This window comes from Staurois parvus, unplaced genomic scaffold (assembly GCF_062004578.1).
Source record: "Staurois parvus isolate SC_StPar_1 unplaced genomic scaffold, SC_StPar_1.0 ptg000663l, whole genome shotgun sequence".
Taxonomy (NCBI): domain Eukaryota; kingdom Metazoa; phylum Chordata; class Amphibia; order Anura; family Ranidae; genus Staurois; species Staurois parvus.
The window spans coordinates 324,100-350,510 of NW_028318459.1; the positions used below are offsets into that span (position 1 = coordinate 324,100).

At 40.9% G+C, this 26,411-nt stretch overlaps 1 protein-coding gene across 6 annotated transcripts in view; it reads left to right on the forward strand.

Annotated features, from left to right (window-relative positions):
• Positions 1 to 26,411, forward strand: part of CFAP74 (cilia and flagella associated protein 74) — a 204,189-nt gene that overhangs the window by 16,422 nt on the left and 161,356 nt on the right. For all 6 annotated transcript variants that reach the window (XM_089651853.1, XM_089651855.1, XM_089651852.1 and 3 more), the window contains exons 3-11: positions 1,545 to 1,638; positions 4,070 to 4,213; positions 5,402 to 5,500; positions 11,366 to 11,470; positions 13,465 to 13,638; positions 14,291 to 14,401; positions 17,676 to 17,778; positions 18,635 to 18,792; positions 24,319 to 24,523. In XM_089651853.1, the coding sequence (XP_089507979.1) occupies positions 1,545 to 1,638; positions 4,070 to 4,213; positions 5,402 to 5,500; positions 11,366 to 11,470; positions 13,465 to 13,638; positions 14,291 to 14,401; positions 17,676 to 17,778; positions 18,635 to 18,792; positions 24,319 to 24,523 (1,193 nt within the window). The remainder of the gene's footprint in view (positions 1 to 1,544; positions 1,639 to 4,069; positions 4,214 to 5,401; positions 5,501 to 11,365; positions 11,471 to 13,464; positions 13,639 to 14,290; positions 14,402 to 17,675; positions 17,779 to 18,634; positions 18,793 to 24,318; positions 24,524 to 26,411) is intronic.

The window sequence follows — 26,411 nt, forward strand, 5'->3', positions numbered from 1 at the left end:
ACAAATTGGGCTTTCATTTGGTGGTAAAGGATAATGGGTATCTCCTGATTTTTTTTTTCATTACCAAAGGAAAACTGGCCCAAAATAGTAAAAAAAAAACACATTTTTTTTAACATTTAGTTGTATATTTCTTGCTACTACCATACCCTACCACCAAAGAACAACCCAAAATAATTTCTCCTGCTCCTGACAACTGCAGAAATACCACATGTGTGTATGTTAGTTGTTTGTACCCTTAGTACAGCACAGAAACATAGTGCGCAATTTGCTACTGACCCCGACCTTGACCCAAACACTAACCCTGGCACAGACCTAGATCAAACCTTGATCTAGGTATTTTTGTTTATTTTTTTTTTTAATTATTATTATTATTTATTTATTTTTATGCACACTTTTTTTTCTCTCTTAAAGGACAGAGAGAGATACAATGCATCTTTGAGCTGAGGCTCTTGTATACATTGCTGCATCGTGATGAGGCTCAAGCAAGTAATAAGGGAGCTGAGGGATCTGCTACACACAGAAGGTTTTTTACCTTCATGCATAGAATGCATGAAGGTAAAAAACCTTGGGCCTTTACAACCAATTTATAGCCATTTTTTGAGCAACTCAAAGACAAATGTGAGCAATTCAGAAGCACCTGAAAGCACACTGAATGAAATCAGTTCTGTGTCTGATGCCCATGTACCCTTAAAGAATAATTCCAGACATGGCTATATTATACATAGCTACACTGGTCCAGCTTGGATCAATGTAACTATGTATATACCATACCTGGATGTTGTCCCTGGAAGCTGGAAATCACTGAAGTAGACAGCAGCAGTGATCTCTACGTGTTTCTGGGTCCCGAGCTGCATTCCTGCACTCCTGCTTACTGAACACAGGAGGTCAGCTGCTTGGCACAGCACCATTCAGAGAAAGCTTTGCATTTTTTGAATGAATGCAAACTGTACTCTGATTGGATGAGGCTGAGAGGTGGGATGTGATGCTAAACTTTCCACCTCATACAATCAGAGAACACTTTGCATTCATTCAGAAAATGCAATCCATTCTGTGAATGGTGTCCGTGTTGAGCAGTTGACCTCCTGACTTCACAATGAATCAGGCCGACCTCTCGGCACAGGACTCGGAAGCAAATGGAGACCACTGGATTAGCAGGGTCTGCTTTAGTGATTTCCAGCTTCCAGGGGCATTGGCCAGATATGGAATATACATAGTCACATTGGTCCAAACTGAACCAGTATAACTATGTAAAAATAAACCATGCATGAAATTCTTCTTTAATGGTGAATTTTTTATTGGTTTAATTTAAAGCTGTGTTAACAGTACATTTTCTGGAGGAAATGCTGCTTTGCAGAGACACTGTCAGTTTGCCTTGCATAAACAAGGCAACAATGTATATTTTAATGATGAAAATGTGAGTGAGCCTACATTACCCTACAAATATAAAGTTTTACTACAAGAGTTTTCTGTTTTCTATGTGTATTTACTGTATAATTGTCTTTGTGTATTGATGCATCCAGTGCTTCTTGTTTTTGCCTTTCAAGATGATGAATTTCCATATGGAGACACAGCAGACAATCTCCAGGATGACGATGTCCTTGATGAAATAAATGACAGTTTTTATTCTGACTCTGACTGGTAAGCACAGTATGTGACATCTGCCTGGCACACAGTCTCTGCTTGTCATGTGTTGGAGGACTGGGCTCTGTTGGCTGTGTTTTCAGCCTAGGTTTATGAAGCTCACAGAAAAACAAAATGCATGCAATAACCATTTGGTCTGCGCTCAGTGCCGTTTTTATGTGTTCTTCAGAGTAATATTCTGAACTGAGATGGGCCTGAATCTCCATAACTGCCTGTTCCGAGCAGTAGCATGTTTATTTATTGATTGTAAGAGAATAAAAAAGATAGTGAATGTTTTTTTGCTTGAACTGCTCTGTGTGAGACAGATGATTCTTAAGGAGTGTTAGAAAAGGTCTAGCAAGGACAACGGCTCAATTAAAAGTGCATCATGTAGGAAAAAAATATTTAAAAAAAATAAAGCCTTTTACAAACAGCCAGTATTTTAATATTTTTAAGCTCAGTCTGTTTATACTGTATATTCTGCATTCTTTTATTTAAAGAGAACTACATTTTAACTTTTGAATAAAACAAGTCAGGACTGGTTTTATACAACAATCTGAATATTCAGTTTTAACTTTCAGTTTGAATCAGATGTTTAAGTCTTACTGTTTGTTTTCTTTAGAAAGCAACCACAGACAGAGTAGAAAAGCCTGTCCGCTGCCATAATGCTGCAGAGAAGGACCCCTGCTCTCTGTTTGGAAGCAGTGGTCTCTGTGCAGATACTCATCACGCCTCCTGCCAAGTCAGAGCTAGAGCTTTCCAATTTGCAAGGAGTGCAAGCTCTAATGATTGCAAAATTTTGGGTCTGACTCAGAAAAGTGGTGTGATGGACCTTTATGGTGAAACCACTGCTTCCACACAGTGAGCAAAGGTCCATCTATGCAGCATGCTAATAGAGAGCAGGCTTTTCTACTCAGAATGTGGCTGCTTTCCAAAGAAAAGGCACTGAAAGACTTTTTACACCTTTTGTTTTGGTGTACCTGGAAGGCATTTAACAGATTTGAACTGAAAGCTCAGTTGAGCGTTACTATCACTATGGAAATGTTTATATAAAATATTTTTATATATACCCCACTATCTCATTTGACTTTTTTTGTCTGAGCCTGACTCTTAGCCTTGTCAGGATGAGAGTTCACCTAAGGTTGGACAGTTACAGCTTTTACAGGCCAACATTCATTTTAAAGGAACAACTGCTCTAGTTTTGAGGCACTGTGTTTTTTTGTTTGTTTTTGTACAGTAAATTTGCTTTTGGTCTAAAGTCTCTCACGCAGTGCATGCACAGTAGATCATGCTTCTTATGTGGTTCCATCTGCTGGCCTCTATGTCAGTATAGGACACAGTTTTGACTAAGAAGCTGGTAGATGGGACCAGTGCACAAAGTGGAAGACGAGGCATTCAACACAACCAGGTAAGTGTTAGACCCCCACACACCTGCTGCCAATGGCAGCTTTGTATTTCAGGCTAATGAGGATTTTCTGGAAATTTAAGAATATACAGTCTTTTTTTTTAATTCTTTTTTAGTGGTATGTGACCAAACAAAAAAGCATGATACAACATCAAGTTCATAATTCAATACATTAGCCTCATCAGACATTATGAATACAAACATGGAATAAAAGGGTAAATCAACACTGTATCTAATACACCACATCAACAATTAAGTCCTGAGAAGCAAATATATACAATGGAATGGTCTGTGACATAAATTAAGTTGAAGAGGAGGCCATAAGTATTGCATACACAAAAACAGGTAAACAGTAACAGAAGGTAGGGGAAGGGGCAGTTGTCATATTGTCATGCATAAGGTTGGACAATGTGCCCAGGCCTCCTAGCAGTCATACCCTTCTGTCAGTGCACACCAGGTGGAGTTTATCAACAATTTTGGGTTAGAAAAAAGGACTCTTCAAGGTGTCCAGAGGGAAGGAAAGGAAGAATGGGAAAACAAGTGAGGGATAAAAGAGAAAGAAAAAAAGGGGGAAGGTGGTGAAGGGAGAAGAGAGAGGAATCATGGAGGGGGCACGGTGCAAGAAGTCAATTCCACAGAAAGGGATACCCCAAAATTAGCAAAAAGATAAATATTCACCTGAAAAGTGAAACATGTTTAAGCGGTCTTCATAACAGGATATTATTAAAAAATATTTTAAATATTGACAACAGAGGCAGGTCGAAACACACATAGTTCAAGATATAGAAATCTTTTTAAATGTCCTGTACTGGAACACATCAATATAGGTATGTTTCTTTAGATTAATTGCTTTTACACAAATTGAAAAAAAATGTATTAGTTTAGAAAAGAGGTTAAGAAAATGTCAGCAGGTCCTAAAGTAGAAAGAGGCAGTATTAGGCTTGGAGGTAGGGAAAAGAACTTCTGCTGTATTTGTCCGGTGAATCTTGACATTGCATTTCTGAAAAATGACTGTTTTAAAGTGTGAATTTTCGTTTCTTTCAGGTCCAGTGAACAGCACACAGATCGATATGAGATAGTTAAAGGTTCCAGCTATCTCGATAAGGTTCAGATGTTCCGACTTCGCAAAAAACTGGACCAGCTGGACAGTTTCCAACAGGATAAGGAATTAATGCTTCAGAAAATCAGGTATGTTTTTTTACAGACTACGCTAGCAAGAGATTTAGCCTACCAGCTGTAAATATACATCATGTGCTTCCTTAGGCAGCAGCTTTGCAACTGCTGAAATTAAAGTATCTGCACTTTGGTATCTTGTGTATTGATTCTTGCTAAATGTTTTCTTCAACGTTTTAGGTAGACAACATAATTGCATCGACTCTAATTATAGTGATTGACAGATGTAACCAAAGTACTAAATTCAGTTATTTAAAAAATACAGATTTTTTGAATAGCAAAGTTTTGATCTAGGACCAATGTAAGGCTTGAATCAAAGGATTTGTAGGTCTTAAGGACATACATTTGGGTGGCACTGTCACTTTTCTTTGAAAGAGTTCCATTAGATCTGAGGAAGCTACTTAAATAAGTAGTGAAACATCTTCAACGTTACAAGTCCATTTGAATGTGAAAAACAACTACTATCTAGTTCCTAAGTACCCAAGTAGAACATTGTAACGTGGGCTTAATTCTCTGAAGACAGTTGAATATGCAGGAATGAATGTTGGCAAAGGTCTTTTATAACAGTCTTGGGCCTCTTTCATACGGGGCAGACCCACCAGTGGATTTGTTTGCTCAGTGGCGGATGACAGGTCTGACAGATCTGTGATGACGGGTCTGTGCCTGCTCCGCTGCTGCAGAGCGGACACAGCCTGCTTTTTCACTATGGGGCGGTCCATGTCCACCGGAATATCATCCGATCCAGATCCCCATCTGTCTGTTTTTTGCATACGGGATCGGATGCCAGTGGGTGTCAGCGGACCATAGAGGATGGCCCGGTCGGGTCTGCCTGAAAAACTGATAGGCATACCCAATCGGACCATCAGTGTGAAAGGGGCCTTAGGCACCAACATGCATCAGATTAACAAAGTATGCTAGGAAGGAGAGCAAACACCTCTGGTCTTATGTATGTCATAGGAAGTCATAGTCATGATCAATTTTCTGCATGAGACTAGTCAACTGGGGTCTTTTGCTCATAGATCACAGATAGTTGCCTATTGTGGCCAAAATCAGTGAAATCATGCAACATCTACCTTACATCAGGATTACAGTATTTTAAAGTTACTTATTGCAAGTTTAGTATGTATTACATTCTTAAGCATGATTACATTGACATGAATGAGGTATATCAGTCTTAAATATATGTATGTTCTTTTGTTTCAGGGAGGAGCTCAGAGCATGCCAAGAGAAGATTGATTCATTGGAGCAACAGAGATCTAATGTGGAAATGGAGATTCAGAAGGAACAACAGGCTAATAACATGTAAACAGATGCTCTATGTGGGGACTGCAGATTGTGTAAACAGGCAGTGCATTGGTGGTCAACTTGAAAATCATAGAGGGCCTCATGTGGGGCACCTGATATTTCCAAACGGCTGCACAATACCGGCATATTTTTGTGCACTGAGGCGCATTGCGTCGAGTTAGGCAGCACATTCAAAATGAAGGGCCTATAACCAACCTCAGTGCACAAAACGTTGGCCCTACTGCATTTTGTAAAGTGTATTGCAATGCACACAGAAGAAATTAGAGTACAATAACCCTAGCATTGGTGTCAGTGGCAGTAGTAATAACCCCCATCATTGGTGTCCATGAGTGCAATAATAAACCTAAACGTTTGAGTCACTGGATGCAACAATACCTCACTATCATTGATATCAGAGTAAACAATCATAACCACCAGCCTTGATGTCAGTCAGTGCAAAAATTACCGTGCACCATTGGTGTCAGTGGATGCAAAAAATAACCCTCAATATTGGTATCAATGAGTGCAATGGTAACCCTCAACATTGGTGTCAGTAGGCGCAATAGTAACCCCCAACATTGGTGTCAGTGAGTTCAATATTAACCCCTAACAGTGACGTAAGTGAGTGCAATAATAACTCTCAACACTGGTGCCCACAATGGGTACAACAATAAATCCCCACAGCTTTCTCTCCTCTACTACAGTTGAGAATCCGGAGTATCTGCCTCTATCCTCTGCCTGACAGCTGACACCAGTATATACATCCCCACACACCCTTCTCTCCCACTCTCCACTCACTCGCTCAGCATGGGATAGGTGTAGAGAAGTTTCCCGCACCGCTCCTATTACAAGCTTGGGTTTACACAGGAGCGGTGAGGAAACCGCATGCGATTTGGACAGGAATAGCATTCCTGTTCAAATCACATGCTATTCTTTGCAGTGCAATATGCTTTTATACATTTTGTATTGACGTAAATTGCACAAAGTATCAGTTTGGGTATCGGGAGCATTTTCATGAGTACAAGTACTCATGAAAATACTTGGTATTGGCACCGTTATCAGTATCGGTGCATCTCTAATAATAACCCTCAACTTTGGTGTCAGTGGATGCAATAATAACCCTCCATTATTGGTGTCAGTGGATGGAAAAATAACCTTCGATATTGGTGTCAGTGAATGCAATAATAACCCTCAACATTGGTACATGTGGACGCAATTAAAAACTCCAGCAGTGGTATCTGTAAACACAATAATAACACCCAACATTGATGTCAGTGGCCACAATAATAGCCCCCAGCACTGGTGTTAGTACTATTAAAGCCCCTCCCCTCCACATTGGCGGTCACTTGCAGTGAAATTGCTTCACCCCACCCCTTGCATTGGTGGTTATGGCAGTGAAAGTAACCACACACACGTCATTAAATTTTGAGACACGTATTCGCTATGTCCTGTGAATAGACACTACTGTATCACAAATCTCACAGAGCCCATCTTCTGAACTACAGAGGTGCTGAGACAAGAAGTTTTAGGAGGCAGAGTCTGTACAAGAATCCCTGCTTGCAGGCAGCAAGGTACCATGGGATATGTAGACCTTAAAAATTGAAATGACACAGCAGAGAACAAGCTGCAAATCATGTAGGGAATCCAGGAAGCTGTGGAAAATAATAGACAACAGTCATGCAAAACTCACAAAATGAAAGGAGATTCTTCAAGTAATCTTATATTGTATTCTCAAAAATAACTACTGTTTGTATTGTTATTACAATACTGATGATAATAAATGTGTAATATGGGGAATGTTCAGTTATCATGGTAGATAAGTTTGTACAGTGAGTCCACAACAGGTAGGAACTATAGTTAAGGGCCTGATAGCCCACCTTTATAAAAAGGAAACAGAAAAGCTAAGTCTTTACAATGTGGGCTTCCCACGCATGGGGGTTTCAGCTTCACACTAAACAAAAATGTTGAGTCACGTGGCTCTTAATTTCACTCAACTTTAATTGCAGTACCTTGCTGCACATGCCTACTTTCAGCCCATAGGTAGAGGTTCTCCAGATACCCTGGGTGCTCTTACCCATCTGAGGCTCACAGATTCCTCTGGTCTCCTTGACTCTTTCCCAGTTGCCTCGGCTCTAGTCTTCCAGACTCTCGCAGTCTCCCAGACTCTCTCAGATAGCCCAACTCTCTTGGTCCAATGGCCTCACCTGGATTACTGTCTCAAGTAGCTTGCCTTGGTCTCTGGCTAGGCGCTCACCTCCCTCCTGGCTACTCCAACTCAACTTCCAACCGCAGTAACTTTCATCAAGCTTTTATCGCCCCTGCACACCTGTGCACTCGCACAGGCTTCCAGCAATTAGAAAAGCCTGGACACCAAATTGAAGGTTCCTTCCCACCCAATATTCTTTGGAGCCTTCAAGCTCCCATCCACGATCCAGAACTACCAAATCTAGTGAAAGCATAGAATACCACTTTCTCCACTCACAATCAACCTGTCAGGGCTCCTCAAACTGCAGTTCTCCATGATTAACATGGATAAACATGTTGGAGGCATGGACTGGATGAATGTAGATGTGGCTGCTTTTATCTGTCACTTTTATGCCCATTTACATAGTGGCAGGGTCTCCAACTGTCACAAATGAAAGTGTGTGCAGGGACCATAGATTTTCCTTTAAGCCTTAAATCAGTTTACCAGCTGAGAAAGCTCATGCAGTAATTATGTGCAGTAACTATATCATTGATCTCTGATACCTTTCTGATGGGCAAAAGCACCAGAGCCTTTCAGCACATATCACCGGCCTATTGTAGTGTAAAGCTTTGTGCTATTTGTAAAAGGATGTCCATTTTTAAAAGCTGACATCCAAGGCTGATGATTTGGCATCAGTTCTCTGCAAAGGGGTGGCAGTTTCAAGCATTCCTACTGATTATCAGATAGCATAGGGGACAAATAGCAGCAAACACCAACCAATAAGGTGGTTGTTTTAATAAGACAAGGGGTCACTTGTTGCCCTGAACACATCCTGTGTGTACTATCAGAGAAGTCAGTAGGATGGCTGCATATAGTGCTCAGCAGTAGTTTGTAGGGGAAGCAGATCTCAAAATATGCTTATGAACAATGTCTGCCTATGGCCAGTAAATTCAGAATACAAAAAGTGTTAAACGTGTGTTGTAGTCATGGCTCCTCAGGAAAAACAGATGCTACAGGTGATGTAAGATCTCCCTGAGGTCCTGGGCTATAACACATATTTAGCCTCAGCATCTGCTTTATCTTGTCGGAATAGAGCGTTCTGGAGGTAAGATGCAGCTTTGTACAATATACTGCTCAGGAAACACAACAGTCTGTTGTTGTACATCTCCAACAGTGCTTCTTGCAGACATCTATTGAATTATAAAACTCAGTCGTGATTTTAGTTAATGTAAAACCAGGATCCTGTTTGTTTCCTACTTCAATTATGTGCTTAGTCAGGGCTAGCAAAATACATATTAACTGTACAGTACACAGGATGACAGTAGATGTCATTTCATTATATACATTAAGAAAAACGCCACTATTTCTAAACACTTGGGGGAATTTACTAAAAGTGGCCAGAATCTGGAGTAGCTGTACTTGGCGACCAGTCAGCATCTAACTTCAGCTTGTGCTGCTGCTCCAGTTTTTGTTCTCTCCAGTCTTAATAAATTACCCTTTTGTTGTGTGAAATAGTAAGGACTTAAAGAAGACAATACCAGCCAGAAAGGGGCATGTGTAAGAATCTCAATCTTTATGCTTAAAAAAAAAAGTGTGGGCAAAGATTTTTTTGATCATACTTCTTATCTGGGTCACAGGATTGCACTTACTGTACGTTTGGGCTCCTGTGACCCAGAGTAAGGTTATAGCGGGCTATTGCCGCTGTCAGCTGATGTCACAGATCCACTCCAGCCTTTGGAAGGATCCCGACGATATTGTCAGGATACATCCAGCTGCCTGATTTACAAGCTGGCTCCGGCTCAGAGCTTCATACCTTCTCCAGCCAGGTGCTCCAGTGGGTGCTGGAGAAGTAGAGTGATCACATGACTGAGCAATCACAACTTCCTGCTGTCTCCCAATTGTGCTCTTATGTTGTCAACATTTCACATGTTCCATTGGTAGAGACTGCAAGTGGCCATGCTGACTCATATTGCACAGGCATGGGTCACAGTCATTGATATCCAGAGGCTGGTCCAGAGTTTTAATTTGCTGCTGGCATTAGGGCGAGTGCATTTAGACAGAAAGTTGCAGGAAGGGGCTGGAGGAGATCAGCAGCATCAGCAGGAAGATGCAAAAAAAGGATGAAAAAAGATTAAAACAGTGTTGTATGAACAAAAAAAATGCTAGATTGATAGACTGTGCTTTAGCAAACTAAATGTCATTTAGTAATGTCTTATATCTCCTATAAGTTGTTATAATTCTCCAGTCTTACCTCTCAGGGATAGGCGTGTGTGATGTTATTCACTTGTATTCTGTCTGCGTCCAGTCAGAAGGGTTAACTTCTGACATGTCTATTGCCTGACCATTGGATTAATAACAGACATTGGGGGTTATTTACTAAAACTTCATGGTGCAAAATCCGGTGCAGCTGTGCATACAAACCAATAATCTTCCAGGTTTTTTATTGTCAATGCCTTATTGAGCAAGCTGAAGTTAGAAGCTGATTGGCTACTATACAAAGTTGCACCAGATTCTGAGCGCACCTGTTTTAGTAAATCATCCCCAAAGAGTCACGGGATAAGGGTAAAACTGGCAATTAGAAAATAGAAAATACTTTAGTTTTCTTGTTCTGACAGCACCTTGATTATATGACACTTGTGTGAATGTTTTTATCTGCACAGAGCTTATAATTTAAGGTTGCACTTTTATAAAAATATAAGAGCGATGAGTTTATTATTCCCATTGTTGACTGATTTGCCTTAAACCGGTTCAAATGAAGGTCATAAGGAGGTCAGGAGATGTACCTGTCAATGGATTCTGAATGATCTGATGATTCTGAATTATGTCAAACTGATGCCATCAATACAAGCCTAAAGCCTGTTGATACAGGCCCAAACGGTGCCTATGTTTCCAGATTGCTTTGTGTGGCTTTGTGCTGGATCTGTAGACCTGCAAAAACAAATCATCAGGGCTTTTTTTTCTTAGAGAATAGGAGAAGGAACTCCCCCTATCTGAATCACTGCCCCCTACCCACCTCCGAGCACCGTCCCTTGGTTCCACCCGCAACCAACCCCCCAGTACCACCCTTATTAGAGAATACAGAACCAAGATAATTTTGCAGTGCTAAGTAATTTGTATAGAATTTGTTAATGATAATTATAAAAGTAGTAAAATAGGTCCCCTTCAGCCAGCAACAATAGACCCCACAACATCATTAGGTCCCCCTACAACAATAGACCCCTACAGCAACATTAGATCTGCTCTCCAACAATAGACACCCCCCAGCCACAATGGACCCCCCACAACAAAATACTACCCCAGAAACAATAGGTCCACCCCAGCAATAAAAGACACCTAGCAGCAACAATAGATCTCTCAGCAACCATCATCAATAGATCATCTCAGCAACCTCTCCCTCAACAGTAGATCCCTCACAGCAACAATTGAACCCCCAGCAACAATAGATACCCCACCAGCAATAATAGACCCCACCAGCAACAATAGACCACACTCAAAAATAGATCCCCTCCAGCGACAATAGATGCCCCAGCAGCCAGAATCAATAGACCCTCCAGACCCAAATACCCCTTTCCATTACATACATTCAGTGCTGGAGGTGCCTGAACTGCATTCCCACTGAAAAAAAAACCCTGCAAATCATATAGGTTTGGTGCTTTTTGGAGTATTTTAACACAATAAGTCATGGTTTTATGTTGCAGGGCTGCTGTGTTCCGTCTTCAGGCACTCCACAAGAGACTGAGCAGTGAGCTAATCAACGAGGAAGACGTGGAGTCAAAGATTGCCACCATGCTGAAAGATAATGAGTAAGTTCACTTGCCCTATGGCTGAGCTTATTATAGTAAGCTTTGCAGGAACTCTGTAATGAAATTCAGTCAAATACAATCAAATGTATAATGTTTGTTTATTTATGTATTTATTTATTTTACAAATATTTTTATTGGTTTTGAGAAATTTCACAAGTCAGGCAAGGACAAATGAGTGGTATAAATACACTTGTAGCAAAAAAGGTCTTAAATAATATGGAACAGAGTCAAGGTAAATAAAACAGAGTATTTAGAACAAAGAGTGAATAACAGTAGTTTTAACTTGGAAAAACGTGGTATCAATAACAACTAAAAGGGCGAGAAAAAGATCATTCACTCATTATAATTACGATGTAATAAGAGAAGGGTAGGAGTGGAGATAAGAGGTACACAAAAGAAAAAGATGCGAAAGAGTGGGAAAATTAGGCAAGGAAAGAGGGGGGAGAGTAGGAATTGGAAAGTCCGCAGGACCCTGTCAAACATCCATATCTCGTAATACTCAAATGTGTTTTAAAGTCCTCATTATACAAGGTCAACTTTTTTAAAATTTTTGTAGAGTGGAGAAGGTTTAAAACCCTGTCAGTATATATCTTCCTGCGTATGTCCCATAGCGTAGATTTGCCTTAATTTCCTGTCCTGGAGACACAATATGAAGAGATAGTAAATCTCTAGCAGGCAGTGACCTTTTACTTTTCAGGGTTTAAAGCAGTTGATTGCTCTACCTTAAATTTAAAATACAATGTTAATAATGATTTAAACCATAAAATTGGATCATAGAATTTTTATTTGCGCTCTCGTGGTAACATATTGTTTCTTGTTGGTAATTGCTGCAGACATTCTTTTTCAGTAACTCATCTTATACAAGATGTTCTGTTCACATTAGTTGCATGAGTCCTTTTGAACAGTGACTCAGTTAACCAATTCTGAGCTGCTGTTCAGTATGGTCTGAGTCACAAAGAAGTTCGTGGTGGGTTCTCTTTGAGGATAGCTAGATGTCTCATCACCTGTTTTTCTCTAGAAGATGTCTGTCTCTGTGTGTTGTCAAGAAACAATACAGGCTGTCAGTTTAAAAATTTGCAATGTGTACATTGTTTAGCAAAATCTGTTGTCAGGAGTAAGGTTGCTGTACGTATTTCACCATGCACGCGTGATGCCAAATCTAAACCAAAACAAAGACGGGAGAGGGTGTTGCAGGAAGTGCATCAAAGAAAAGTTGTCACAAACGCACATTTCCCAATGTTTTGTCTTTGTATGAAAGCTGGAACTACAGAAAAAATAGTTTTGAATCGCCAGAAATTTGGTGAGTTTTTAACTTTTTTTGCTTCCTGTAGTAAGCTGCCAACATGTCATCTGCTGCCCTTCAATTCAAAGCAGTGTTTAAATTCTCCTATGCTAGACTACAGAACACCTCCTCTTTATGTTTTGTAGGTGATGAGTGCCTGTCTGTTTTATGTGTCTTTGATGCAACATACTGCATTAAACACTGTTAAATATTCTACCTACACACTGAAATCTGAAGCAGTGTTACCAGACATGTCTAAGTTCTCCCGTGCTGGATTACAGAACTCCTTCTGTGTATGTTATAGAGATGAGGAAAGGGGGAAGGTGTTCTGTCACCCATTAGTGGAGAACTTTTATTATTATTATACAGGATTTAACAGTTTGCCAGGTGCTTTACAACATGAGGCCAGGCAGTACAATTCCATACAGTAGGAAACAGAGGGCCTAGGACAAGTTAATTAGCACTGTTTAGAAATTTAGGGCAGCATGCACAGTATTGTCAGGTCACTACAGGCAGGACCCTATTTTTCAGTACTTTTTTTTTAAAGAGGCAGCATATAGGGAAATGTGTGCAGCGATGTACTGCACATGTGTTTTTTAATATTTGCCCACACATATTCTTTAAAAGAAACTTCTAATATACAGGATTTGAAACAGAAAAAGGGTGTTTATTTCAACTTTTTTCCATGTAATTAAATGTCCTCATTGGACAGGTATGACCTCTGGCATATTGAAGTGGAGCAGGGAAAATTTCAGGATGTTCGTGAAAGGCTTGAACAGGATGAAGAAGACCTGAACAGACAGAACAAGGACTTGTCAGACCAGAGGGCTCGCAGAGAGAAAATATCGTTGGCTCAGACTAAGCACAGAAAACAGACAGAAAAACAGTAAGTTAATGGGGAGCAAGACACAGCAGAATAATGTCAGGCACTCAGCTCACAGGCAGCATAGATTCTTTTTACAACACATTGGGGGTTATCTACTAAAACTGGAGAGTGCAAAATCTGGTGCAGCTCTGCATAGAAACCAATCAGCTTTGAGGTTTTATTGCTAAAGCCTAATTGAACAAGCTGAAGTTAGAAGCTGATTGGCTACCATGCACAGCTGCACCAGATTCTGAGTGCACCAGTTTTAGTACATCAACCCTATTGTGTTTTTTTTCTCCTTTAGATCGTTTTTTACATTTTAACAGATAACAGTTATTTAAAAAATGTGTTATTGCTTTTTTTTACCCTTTATCAGTATTAAATATTCATTATCTCATGCTCACAGCCTTAACTTCAAATAATTGTCACAGTAGGAATACCTGTGCTAGCTCTTAAATGAAACAGAAGACAGAAAGCAGGAGCTTGTGACAGATAGACTGTATGGGTATTTTATTAAAAGTAAATCTGTCTTATATTTCAGGCATAGTAATTGTCAGGTAACATGATTCTTTGCTCACAGCTTAGTTTCAAGAATGGGTTAAGCATAAAACAGGCTTATTATTGGATAGATAAAAAGTGGTGAATTTATTTCTCATATTTTTGATAATTTCAGGCAGGAAATGAGCAAGATGAGAGAACGGGAGCAACGGTATCGTAAAGTGGTTGCAGATGCCCAGAAGAATCATGAAAAAGCTGTTCAGTTCCTGAAGGAAACAATGACAAGGTTTTAAAGTTGTCACTTTTTCTAAAATAATTTGATCATTGTTGGTTTGGATCTTTTTTTGCCTTTGGCTTCTTATGTATGCTTATTCTTCTTATGTTCTGTTTACTGGAAACCTTCAGAATCACGAAACACCTTTAATCACACCTGACAAAATGTAATTCCAGTGTTCAGTCTGGATGTGTACAGGCTTGCCTTAGGCATGGCATTGGCCCACCGTCTATTCTTGTTGTAGAAGACTACATGGACAGAGCAGTACTCTACCCAGTAGGTAATTTTTTAGCCAAATTGAGTGCCCCTAGGATACTTATCCCAGCAAACTAGCACTGATGATTACTCCACTAGGAATAGTCATAGCCTCATCAGTACCTTATTTCACTTGACTAACACATGCTTTCTTGAAAAGCTGCCCATTCGTTTGCACATGTTGGCCTATCTCGAATGTATGAGCCAAACACAACAAAGCATTGCACAATATTTTTCTAGGCATTCATTGGTGATCAGGTGTGCTCATTTTCATTACATTCTCAGACTTAAAATCAGTGAATGATAGAGTTTGAATCTCCTATATCATACAAGAGTTGTACCTGTCTCCCTCACATCTTGCCTAAATGTAATTAGAAATGTTCCATACCTGGTCATATCATTCAACAACCAAATTCCATACATAGAGGTTTAGGAAACTTCAGCAAACTAAACCCACTGATATCAACCTAGAAGAAAAAATAATTTATGGATAGATGTACCCTTGAGAATGTTCTTGTAAAATTGTTGCAGAAGTAGCTTTTTATAATACAGCGCATGAATTATATAAGAATTGATACAATTTGCAGCTGTAGCCATTATCCTGGTATCATCATTTGCAGCCGGCAATGGGCTTTCATGTAAAGTGATCCAAGCAGCTCTACAGCCACCTGATCACTTTTACAGGCCAAGCAAGGGTCCTCCCTGCTGCAGACAGAGGAGAAGGAATAACATCAACCTTTCCCCTTCATCTGTGATGAATAAAGCTGAAAGTGGACTGTTTCGGTTGTATGTTTACTGGCCTGTCCTCAGTTTGATCGCCTGCCTTGATGGGCAGAGGAGAGACCCTATATTGCCAAAAGTATTGGGACACCTGCCTTTACACGCACATGAACTTTAATGGCATCCCAGTCTTAGTCCGTAGGGTTCAATATTCAGTTGGCCCACCCTTTGCAGCTATAACAGCTTCAGTTCTTCTGGGAAGGCTGTCCACAAGGTTTAGGAGTGTGTCTATGGGAATGTTTGACCATTCTTCCAGAAGCGGATTTGTGAGGTTAGGCACTGATGTCAGACTAGAACGACTGGCTCGCAGTCTCCGCGCTAATTCATCCCAAATGTGTTCTATCGGGTTCAGGTCTGAACTATGTGCAGGGCCAGTCAAGTTCCTCCACCCCAAACTCGCTCATCCATGTCTTTATGGACCTTGCTTTGTGCACTGGTGCGCAGTCATGTTGGAAAAGGAAAGGGCCATCCCCAAACTGTTTCCACAAAGTTTGGAACATGAAATTGTCCCAAATGTCTTGGTATGCTGACGCCTTAAGAGTTCCCTTCACTGGAACTAAAGTTCCAAGCCCAAACCCGGAGAAACAACCCCACATCATAATCCCCCCTCCACCAAACTTTACACTTGGCAAAATGCAGTTAGGCAAGTACCGTTCTCCTGGCAACCACCAAAACCCAGACACGTCCATCGGATTACCAGACAGAGAAGCGTGGTTCATCACTCCAGAGAACACATCTCCACTGCTTTAGAGTCCAGTGGCAGCGTGCTTTACACCACTGCATCCAACGCTTTGCATTGCACTTGGTGATTTAAGGCTTGAATGCAGCTGCTCGGCCATGGAAATCCATTCCATGAAGCTCTCTACACACTGTTGTTGTGCTAATCTGAAGGCTACACAAAGTTTGGAGGCCTTTAGCTATTGACTCTGCAGACAGTTGGCGACTTCTGCGCACTGTGCGCTTCAGCATGTGCTGACCCCGCTTTGTCATTTTACATGGCCTACCACTTTGTGGCTGAGTTGCTGCTGTTCCCAGTTGCTTCCACTTTGTTATAATACCACTAACAGTTGACCGTGGAATATTTATTAGCAAGGAAATTTCACGGATGGACTTATTGCACAGGTGACAGCCTATCACAGTACCACGCTTGAATTCACTGAGCTCTTAGGAGCGACCCATTCTTTCACAAATGCTTGTAGAAGCAGTGTGCAAGCCCAGGGGCTTGATTTTATACACCTGTGGCCATGGAGGTGATTGGAACACCTGAATCCAATGATTTGGAGGGGGGTCCCAATACTTTATCAATATAGTGTATCTGTCACTGCCCATAATTCTAGCACCAGAGTAATAATTCTAGCACCAGAGCTCATGTTTTATTCTAAACTGTTAAAGGATAAGTTCACCTTTTGTAACATGTTACACCCATATTCAGGGTGTAACATGTTACGATCAGACTGGCCCCTGCTCCTCCCCACTCCCCGCTTTGCTAGCTAGCGGGGGATCTTCTCCCCCCTCGCTAGCTGTCAAATTAAAAAAAGACGTGGCTGTGTGGGGCTCTGCCCGCCTGAATTTCAGCTCATTCCTGTGCAACCATCTGAAATTTGAGCTATGGTGGCCCTGCTAACACCACCCAGCTGGACAATAGTTGACCAAATCAGATGGAAAATTGTTGGTTAAGCCTGATAGGATACAGTCACTGTTTAGCAATGCCACTGTATCCAGGCAGCCACAGGTGCTTCATTTGCCTAAATACAGTAGCGAGTAGTGGAGAGTCCTCCATGCACACTGTTTAGTGTGAACAGGGGTATTGATTGATTTTTTTTCTGGTTCAGCCAATAGGGTGAACAGTAGAAAATCTAGCTGTGAATGGCTAGCTTTAATATGGTTGGTGATATGGAAAACTAAGGGGGTGAAAGTTACAGAACAGATGCTTCAGGATGTTCAATGTCAATTATCCTGTGTGTTCCTCTTTGGATTGTTAATACAGTGGAACTGAGATTTAAGAAAAATGAAGTGATATTGCTGATTTTAGTACAGCTGCAATATTTGCTAAATAGTGATGATCAGACAAGATAGAAATGACCATAGTTTAGGTTAAATCTATTTTTTCAAAATGTATAAATGCCGAAAGAAGGCAGCATCCCTAAAATCCCCAAAATTACAGCTCTGCCAGTTAGCAGCTATTGTTGCATTGAAACATACCATATCTACAGTTTTCATGGTGAGGTATATGTCTTTATTCATTCAACAGAGTTCGTGAGGAAGAATCTGAAAAAGAGAAGAAAAGCAGGGAGGAAATGGAGAAGAGGATGCAGGCTGTCCTGTCTCTGAAGAAGAATATATCTACAAATCAGGTACTGTAGTGGGGAGCAGAAATCTCATCTGCAGATATTGGCTGGGGCTGGTTTTATTCTTGTCTGGAGAAGTATGGTATATTTCTGATGCACTTATTATACAATAACATGTTCTTTATATTGGCAGCATTTTCTGCACAGTAGTCATCCACTTTATTGTCTAAAGCGACTTTGTTGCTAAAGTGAAATTTTCATAAAAGCTCTCCCGGTATAGAAGATAATAGTTATATTATCCTTCTGCTCTTCAGAAGCTGACAGTTCCGGGAGTGTTGATCTCCTGGTTTTCTGGTTCCACCCATTCACCTCTAATTTATGGCTGGACTCAGGAGGGACGTGGAGGTCTTTGAGAGGTACCAAGAAGTGCTATGGGGGACCAGGAAGTGCGAGCATCTGAGAAGACTTCTAGAGATTGTTATTAAGTTAGTTCTGGCCTACATCTTATACTTGCCATGACCAAGTAACAGATGCAGAAAAGGTGAAGCTGTTGCTCCTAGCCACCAGTGACATGTCTTGTTTCACTTCCCTAGATCATGAACAATAAGACCTGGATGGTTGCTAGGGATGTGATACCTACTTATTTTCCATTTTACTATCTTCCTATCAGCACAATACAGTGAAATGGTTTTATAACAACAGCAGCTGTGCACCTAGGTGGACATCTTTACTGTTATAGAACCCCATATAGAAGCAATGTTAATTCTGTTACATAATGATGGAATCTAATTGGTTATAATTTAATTGTGCATATAAATAGGAGACCTCCTCATGTGATTCATATCTACAGTTACAGCAATTGTGTGTGGGGGTCAGCTACTGCATGTTTATTTTAAAATGGCATTTTCTTAATATGATACAGGAAAACTTGCGTGTCATGGAGTCTCGAAACAAAGCACAGGCAGCCATCGTGAAGAAGCAAGAGATGCTGGAAAAAGAGGAGGTACTCGCTAAAGGTGGAGATTTTACAAAGTATATTATCCATCAAAAGCGACTTCAGGAGTTTGAGAGGAAGAAAAAGTAAGTGTGGTCTTGTGATCAGTTCACACTATGACAGTTTTTTTTTCTTTTTTTTGCGCTGTCATGTTTATTCATATTGCAGCTGAATTAGTTTAAAAAACAGCTATGAATTTACATGCCAGCATCCCCTATAGGAACTTTTTGTGTTACCGATATATTTTCCCAAAAATCTTTTACAACTATTGACAGGTAAATATTGTAGGATTAGGGCTTTCAGTTGTAACTGATCCTTAGGTCTTGTTCACATGGGCTTCAACCTGAGCAGTGTGTACAGCAAGCATTTACAGATTCTTTTGGTAAGCTTTGTTGAAGATTTTACAGTATCATTCTGCTCCAGTTCCAGAATGTTAAACACAGATCTTAATAGGAGTTCCAAGAGTCACTTTAAACAAGCTACATGCAAGCTTCATTAAAGCGGACTTGCAGGAATTCAGCCACTTTGTGAAACGTGAAGTCACTCTGAGTTAAGTCCAAGGAGCTGCATGATATCTCCTGGGCATATTTCTATTATTTACAGGTGAAACTCGAAAAATTAGGATATTGTGCAAAAGTTCATTTATTTCAGTAATGCAACTTAAAAGGTGAAACTAATATATGAGATAGACTCATTACATGCAAAGCAAGATAGTTCAAGCCATGATTTGTCATAATTGTGATGATTATGGCTTACAGCTCATGAAAACCACAAATCCACAATCTCAGAAAATTAGAATATTACATATAATCAATAAAACAAGGATTGTACATAGAACAATATCGGACCTCTGAAAAGTATAAGCATGCATATGTACTCAGTACTTGGTTTGGGCCCCTTTTGCAGCAATTACTGCCTCAATGCGGCGTGGCATGGAAGCTATCAACCTGTGGCACTGCTGAGGTGTTATGGAAGACCAGGATACTTCAATAGCGGCCTTCAGCTCTTCTTCATTGTTCAGTCTCATGTCTCTCATCTTTCTCTTGGCAATGCCCCATAGATTCTCTATGGGGTTCAGGTCAGGCGAGTTTGCTAGCCAATCAAGCACAGTAATCCCACGGTCATTGAACCAGGCTTTGGTGCTTTTGGCAGTGTGGGCAGGTGCCAAGTCCTGCTGGAAAATGAAGTCAGCATCCCCATAAAGCTCGTCTGCGGAAGGAAGCATGAAGTGCTCCAAAATCTCCTGTTAGACTGCTGCGTTGACCCTGGACTTAATGAGGCACAGTGGACCAACACCAGCAGATGACATGGCTCCCCAAATCAACACAGACTGTGGAAACTTCACACTGGACTTCAAGCATCTTGCAGTGTGTGCCTCTCCATTCTTCCTCCATACTCTGGGTCCTTGGTTTCCAAATGAGATGCAAAAGTTGCTCTCATCAGAAATGAGAACTTTGGACCACTGAGCAACAGACCAGGTCTGTTTTTCTTTAACCCAGGTAAGACGCTTCTGAGGTTGTTTGTTGTTCAGGAGCAGCTTGACAAGAGAAATACGACATTTGAAGCCCATGTCCAGAATCCGTCTGTGTGTGGTCGCTCTTGATGCACTGACTTCAGCCTCAGTCCACTCCTTGTGAAAGTCCTCAACACTTTTGAATGGCCTTTTCCTGACAATCCTCTCCAGGCTGCGGTCATCCCTGCTGCTTGTGCACCTTTTTCTTCCATACTTTTCCCTTCCATATAACTTTCTATTAATGTGCTTTGATACAGCACTTTGGGAACATCCAACTTCTTTTGCAATTACCTTTTGAGGCTTTCCCTCCTTATGGAGGGTGTAAATGATGGTTTTCTGCACAACTGTCAGGTCAGCAGTCTTTCCCATGATTGTGATTCCTACTGAACCAGACTGAGAGACCATTTAGAGGCTCAGGAACCCTTTGCAGGTGTTATGGCTTAATTAGCTGATTAGGGTGGGACACTTTGAGCCTAGAATATTGCACCTTTTCACAATATTCTAATTTTCTGAGATTGTGGATTTGGGGTTTTCATGAGCTGTAAGCCATAATCATCACAATTAGGACAAATCACAGCTTGAACTATCTTGCTTTGCATGTAATGAGTCTATCTCATATATTAGTTTCACCTTTTAAGTTGCATTACTGAAATAAATGAACTTTTGCACGATATTCTAATTTTTTGAGTTTCACCTGTATATCTGACAGGTTTATTTCTCTGCCAGGAATGTCCTATGCCCACCCCTTCCCTCTGCTACCCATTCAGAGAAGCTATTGTATTTTGTGAATGTATTCACATAATACCATAGCTTCTGTGATTGGCCAAGAAGAGGGGAGAGGCGGGCATAGCAGCTGCACCGACTCTCCTGTTCAAGAGGCATAGCTCAGAAGGATCAGCGTCGCTCTCTCGGAACTACAGCGATACTATAAAGCTGTCAGATATAAATATTGGAGATAAGCCCAGGATGTGTCATGCACCTCACTGGACTTAACTCATAGTGTGCCTTCATTTTTTACAAAGGAGCTGAATTCCTGGAATTCAACACTGCATGAAGCTTGTTGAAAGGCTGCTAAAGTTACAGTCAGCACTCTCATCAAATTTGTGCTTAATATTCTCAAACCAGAACTAAAGACTTCTTGAAGGTCCCTTTCACACAGGAACTAATATACTAGTGTTATACTGTTGGTGGATGGTTCCTTCTGTGACCCATTGCTGTGTATTCACCAGATGACCACCTATCAATGGATAAGCTGACTGTATTAATTTAGTAACATTTTCAATTTTGTTCAGAATCTAGTGTATTTCAGTCATATATGGAGTCTATTATGAATGTTTTGATTCACTTTTTTGGCATCTTGCACTAACTTCATCGTCAAGGACTTATTTATCTCTCAGGTTCAGCCAGTCTGGCATATGTCATATATTTGTCACTAGGTGCTGTTACAGCATAAATTGATAACACAATGCAAGTGCTGTGTTAGCTTTACAGATACAACAAAGCAATGATTAGGAATTTAATATTTACAGATATAGTTGTTGTACTGGGCACCTTACTGTTTTGTATAAACTGAAGTCTATTTCTACATTTTAGGCTTTTATGCGATTGTTCCATGATACACTGCACTATGCTGTTAAAGGAATCTATACAGGCATCAACAATTGTAAAAATCTGAATCTTCAGTCTTAAAGTGGTTTTAAACCACGGTCATGAAATATGAACAAAGCATATCCCTCTCTAGTGTGTACTTGTCAATTAAGAGAGAGAGAAAACAGGTGGCGCACACAGCTAGTGCATTATCCAAGATTTATTGTAGGAGTGAAAGAATAATAAAAACATACTCACAGACGAAGCATGTATCTAAAAAGCATAGAAAAATGACAATGGCCACAACGGCAGGCAAGGTGTTCTCACTGTCAGTGCGGTCAAATGGCTGACGCGTTTCGGGGACGAATCCCTTTCCTCAGAGCTGATGACCAACCTTTAGGAGGCAATGGTTAAGTGAATGGATGAGACATATGAATATGGTGCATCAGAGGTATCTACACCATATTCATATGTCTCATCCATTCACTTAACCATTGCCTCCTAAAGGTTGGTCATCAGCTCTGAGGAAAGGGATTCGCCCCCGAAACACGTCAGGTCTGTTCCTGTGTGCAGTGTGAAGGGGGGGGGTGTCCTTTTCCTCCAATCAGTTCTCAGACCTCTCCTCACTGACTTCTGCAGGGTGTAATTTCAGCTCCTCACCCCGTTTTTTGACAGCTCAGACAAACATTATAAATTCTGCACTTTGAATGGATGTAGAGAAGAGAAGACTCCAGATACGCATGTACAACTTTTGTAGGAGGATTTGTTTTATATTTATATTACCTGAGACCGTCACTTCACTGGTTATATGAAAGGGTTTACAACCAATTTAAATTATTATATTAGTGCAGCTTTAGCTCTCTGAGACAAGTGTGAATGCTGTTATTAAAGGTTTGTGACTAGAGAGTGAGAAAACACATGCATTACATCTCTGCACTTCATGCACATTGCCATGTTTTGTCCCTTTAAAAAAAACACTGCAGCTGCAGAAAAATACCTGCTCATCTTGTCAGATATCAATTGAGGTCCTGGCTTTATGTATTAAGCGAACATAGATGCCTATGCTACCCTGAGTACCCAAGCAGTGTTGGCAGCCCTGTCTGAGCATGGCCCTGCTAGACTACAAATCTGCCCTCCATCTTATATTATGGAGATGAGGTGAGGGTGAGATGTTCAGTAGTCTCAAATAAGATTGACAACACTGCTGGGGATTTCAGTGTGAAGGTAGAAAATCTAATAGTGCTGTAGTGCAGCTTTCTCTAAGCATCTCCTATGCAACATAGGAGATGGTTAGAGAAGGCTGTATTTTTTTCTTCAGTTATTACAATATAGTTAAACCCAGTTAGTAACCTAATCTATTTGATACCTTTCTGTAACACAAAATGCAGAAATCATCCTTTCTTATACAATACTTACCCAACAGAGGTTCTCTGTTCTTTACAGCTCTTATCCAGCTGCCATAATGTGGGCAGGCCTGGATTTGTGTAGAGGAAATGCTACTGATTAGTTGCTTAGGCAGAGGCAGTCACTATCATCCCAGCAAGGAGAGGAGAGAAAGCCACGGGGATTTCAGATCCCAGGAGGTGTTCTCTTTTCTCCTACAGCTGAGAATCTGGAGCATTGCCATGGCTTTCTCTCCTCTCCTACAGCTCTTTTCTCCTACAGCTGAGAATCTGGAGCATCTGCCCCCATCCTCCATTGTACGACACCAAGGTATACATCCCTACACGCCCTTCTTTCCCACTCTCCGCTCAGTATGGGATTGGTGCAGGGAGGTTTCCAGCACAACTCCTGCGTGAACTCAGGCTGTGACAAGCCTGGTTTCCACAGGAGCAGTGGGGAAACTGCATTCGATTTGGACAGGAATCGCATTCCTATTCATATCACGTTCTATTCCTTATGGTGCAATTTGCGTCCATACATTTTGTATTGACATAAATTGCACAGCAAAGTATCAGTACTTGTACTCGCCAATCAAAACATGGTATCGGTGCATCCCTAGTGGAATTAACACCGGGACCAGAGCCCAGGGTAAGGTGGTAAAATGGTTTTAGGCCTTCTTTAAGTACATATGTAGCCAATAAAAGGATTTCCTTGACTTATGCTTTAGGAAATGACCTCCCCAGCCAGAGTCTCCAGGTCTCCAGTTTCTGAATCTTGAATATAGCAGTAGAGTTGGGGTAAGGTTGGTAATGTTTTTTTTTAGCCTACAATAGAAAATGAGCAATCCGATTGGTTACATTGTGCATCCCAGACATCTTCTAACAGATTGCATAAATGCATAATTCACAGTTGAGCTATTCCCTTTTTAGCAAAAAGTAATGAGATGGAACATTATAATGTTGTGCACCGAATTACAGCTTTTCAAATATTTACTGAACTTAAACCATAAACACTGAAAATCCATTTTGCTGATTTTCTCTATATACTGTATACATACAGTAATATTATATATATACATATATCATGCTTCATGTGCAGCTAGTAATTTGTTTGATGTTTTCACACACAGGGAATTTGAAGAGTCACAAAAATTAAGAAAGCAAGAAATTATTAGTCGGATTTTACAAGAGGAAGCCAGCCAAGCGAAACAAAAAAAACAGAGTTCTTCTACAGAAATGAACAAGAGTCGGGAAAGCATGAAACTCCGAGCCAAAACCATGCAATATATTCAGTCAGCCATTTTAACAGAGCCCAGTGAGGAGCCGGCGGTTACAGTAAGTGCTCCCATATTGTGCAGACAGCTAAATAGTCTTTATAGCCCTTCCTCTGCATTTATGACCATAGATGCTACTTTAAAATTAAATTAGCCAATCAGTGATCACATGAATCAGGACTTCACACAGAGGTCCTGTACAGTGATCTGTGTTCCGCTGTGTCCAGAGTACACAGCGAGCACCAATTACGGTGCCGTGCGCTCCCAGGGAGCGCTCACAGGCAATGGATGTGGGGGGGATGTTTCGAAACATACACCCACATCGGCGGTGCTCCCGTCCGGCCGTTTATCAGCATGGGCCATAGCTCTTAGGTTGCACAGTCTTCCTTTAGGGGCAGCAGAGAAAGTTTTCCCCTTTACACATATCAGTGCAATAGATTTTTATTGACGGAGATGGCACTATGCTTTTTACATACTGTGCAGGTAGGAGAGTCTTAGATTTTTTTTTTTCATTTACATGCTGTGGTGAAGCTACTTAAAGTGTAGGTCTGGCCAAAAAACACATTCAGTACATTACTCATTGTTTTGTGCCTTTAAAAACACTGCAAGTACAGAACACCTGTACATCTGCCAGAAACGCATTGAGGAATAAAAAATTAGAAATGTGCATGTGTTGCAGAGATGTACTGAATATGTTTTTCCTTTATTTTGTCCAGACCTTCACTTTAAATTGGAACTTCACTCTTTCAATCAACATTGAAAATGTTTAATCACAGGGCTTAAGAGCTACTAGCCAGGCCTTAAAAGTTACTTGCCACCAACAAACACACACAGAGACACCTGTACACACACACAGACATGTACATACACACAGACACAGACACACACACACACACACACACACACACACACACAGATAAACGTGTGTGTAAGAGCTACTAGCCAGGCCTTAAAAGTTTCTCGCCACCAACAAACACACACAGAGACACCTGTACACACACACACACACACACACACACACACATAAACATGTACACACACGCACAGAGACACGTACACACACACACATACAGACACATGTATACACACACAGGCACGTACAGACACGCATACACACAGATACAGGTACATACACAGAAATACACATGCACAGACACATGTACATACACACAGACACATGTACATACATACACAGACACATGTACATACATACACACACACACAGACATGTACACATAAGTGTACATGCAGGCACATGTACAGATACACACATGTACATACACACAGACACATGTACATGCATACACAGACACACACACACATGTACACACACACACACACCCCTATAAAAAGTTGCAGTACTTCGTTCACTCACAGAGCCGGGTACTGCACTCTAGGGGGAGGCAGAGAGCACAGCACACACTCCTTCCTTTGCTTTCACTGCGCTAAGCTATTGAGCAGTCTGATGGCTCCCAGTGCCAATGACAGATCCGGCCTGAGCTCCGAGCCTGCTCAGCAAGACGGCCCTGGGGGACACACTCGCCCCCACCATAATTTCCACTCGCCATTGGTGAGCAGACGAGTGGAAATTTCAAGGCCTGTTTAATCGTATGCTGCTAGCATTTGTAAATAGATAGGAAGGTGTATTATATTTACTTGTTATAAACTTTTTTTAGCCATTTTTTCAGTTACTTCCTGGTTTCTATGCCTAGGCAAATGATGTCATACATCCTAGAAGTCTTCAGGAGAGGAGGAGGGGTTTTTTTTAGTAGCTAAGCACACCCTCCTGTCTGCATGCCTGAGCTAAGGGCCGATGGATTCTAGGAAGCAAATGCTACATGAATTATCTGCCATTAGTCAAGATGGCCAGTGCCAGAAATGCTAGGGGGTGTTTTTGAAAGTGATTTATCAGAAAAATAAAGCATGGAGACCTGGATGGATGGGGGAGT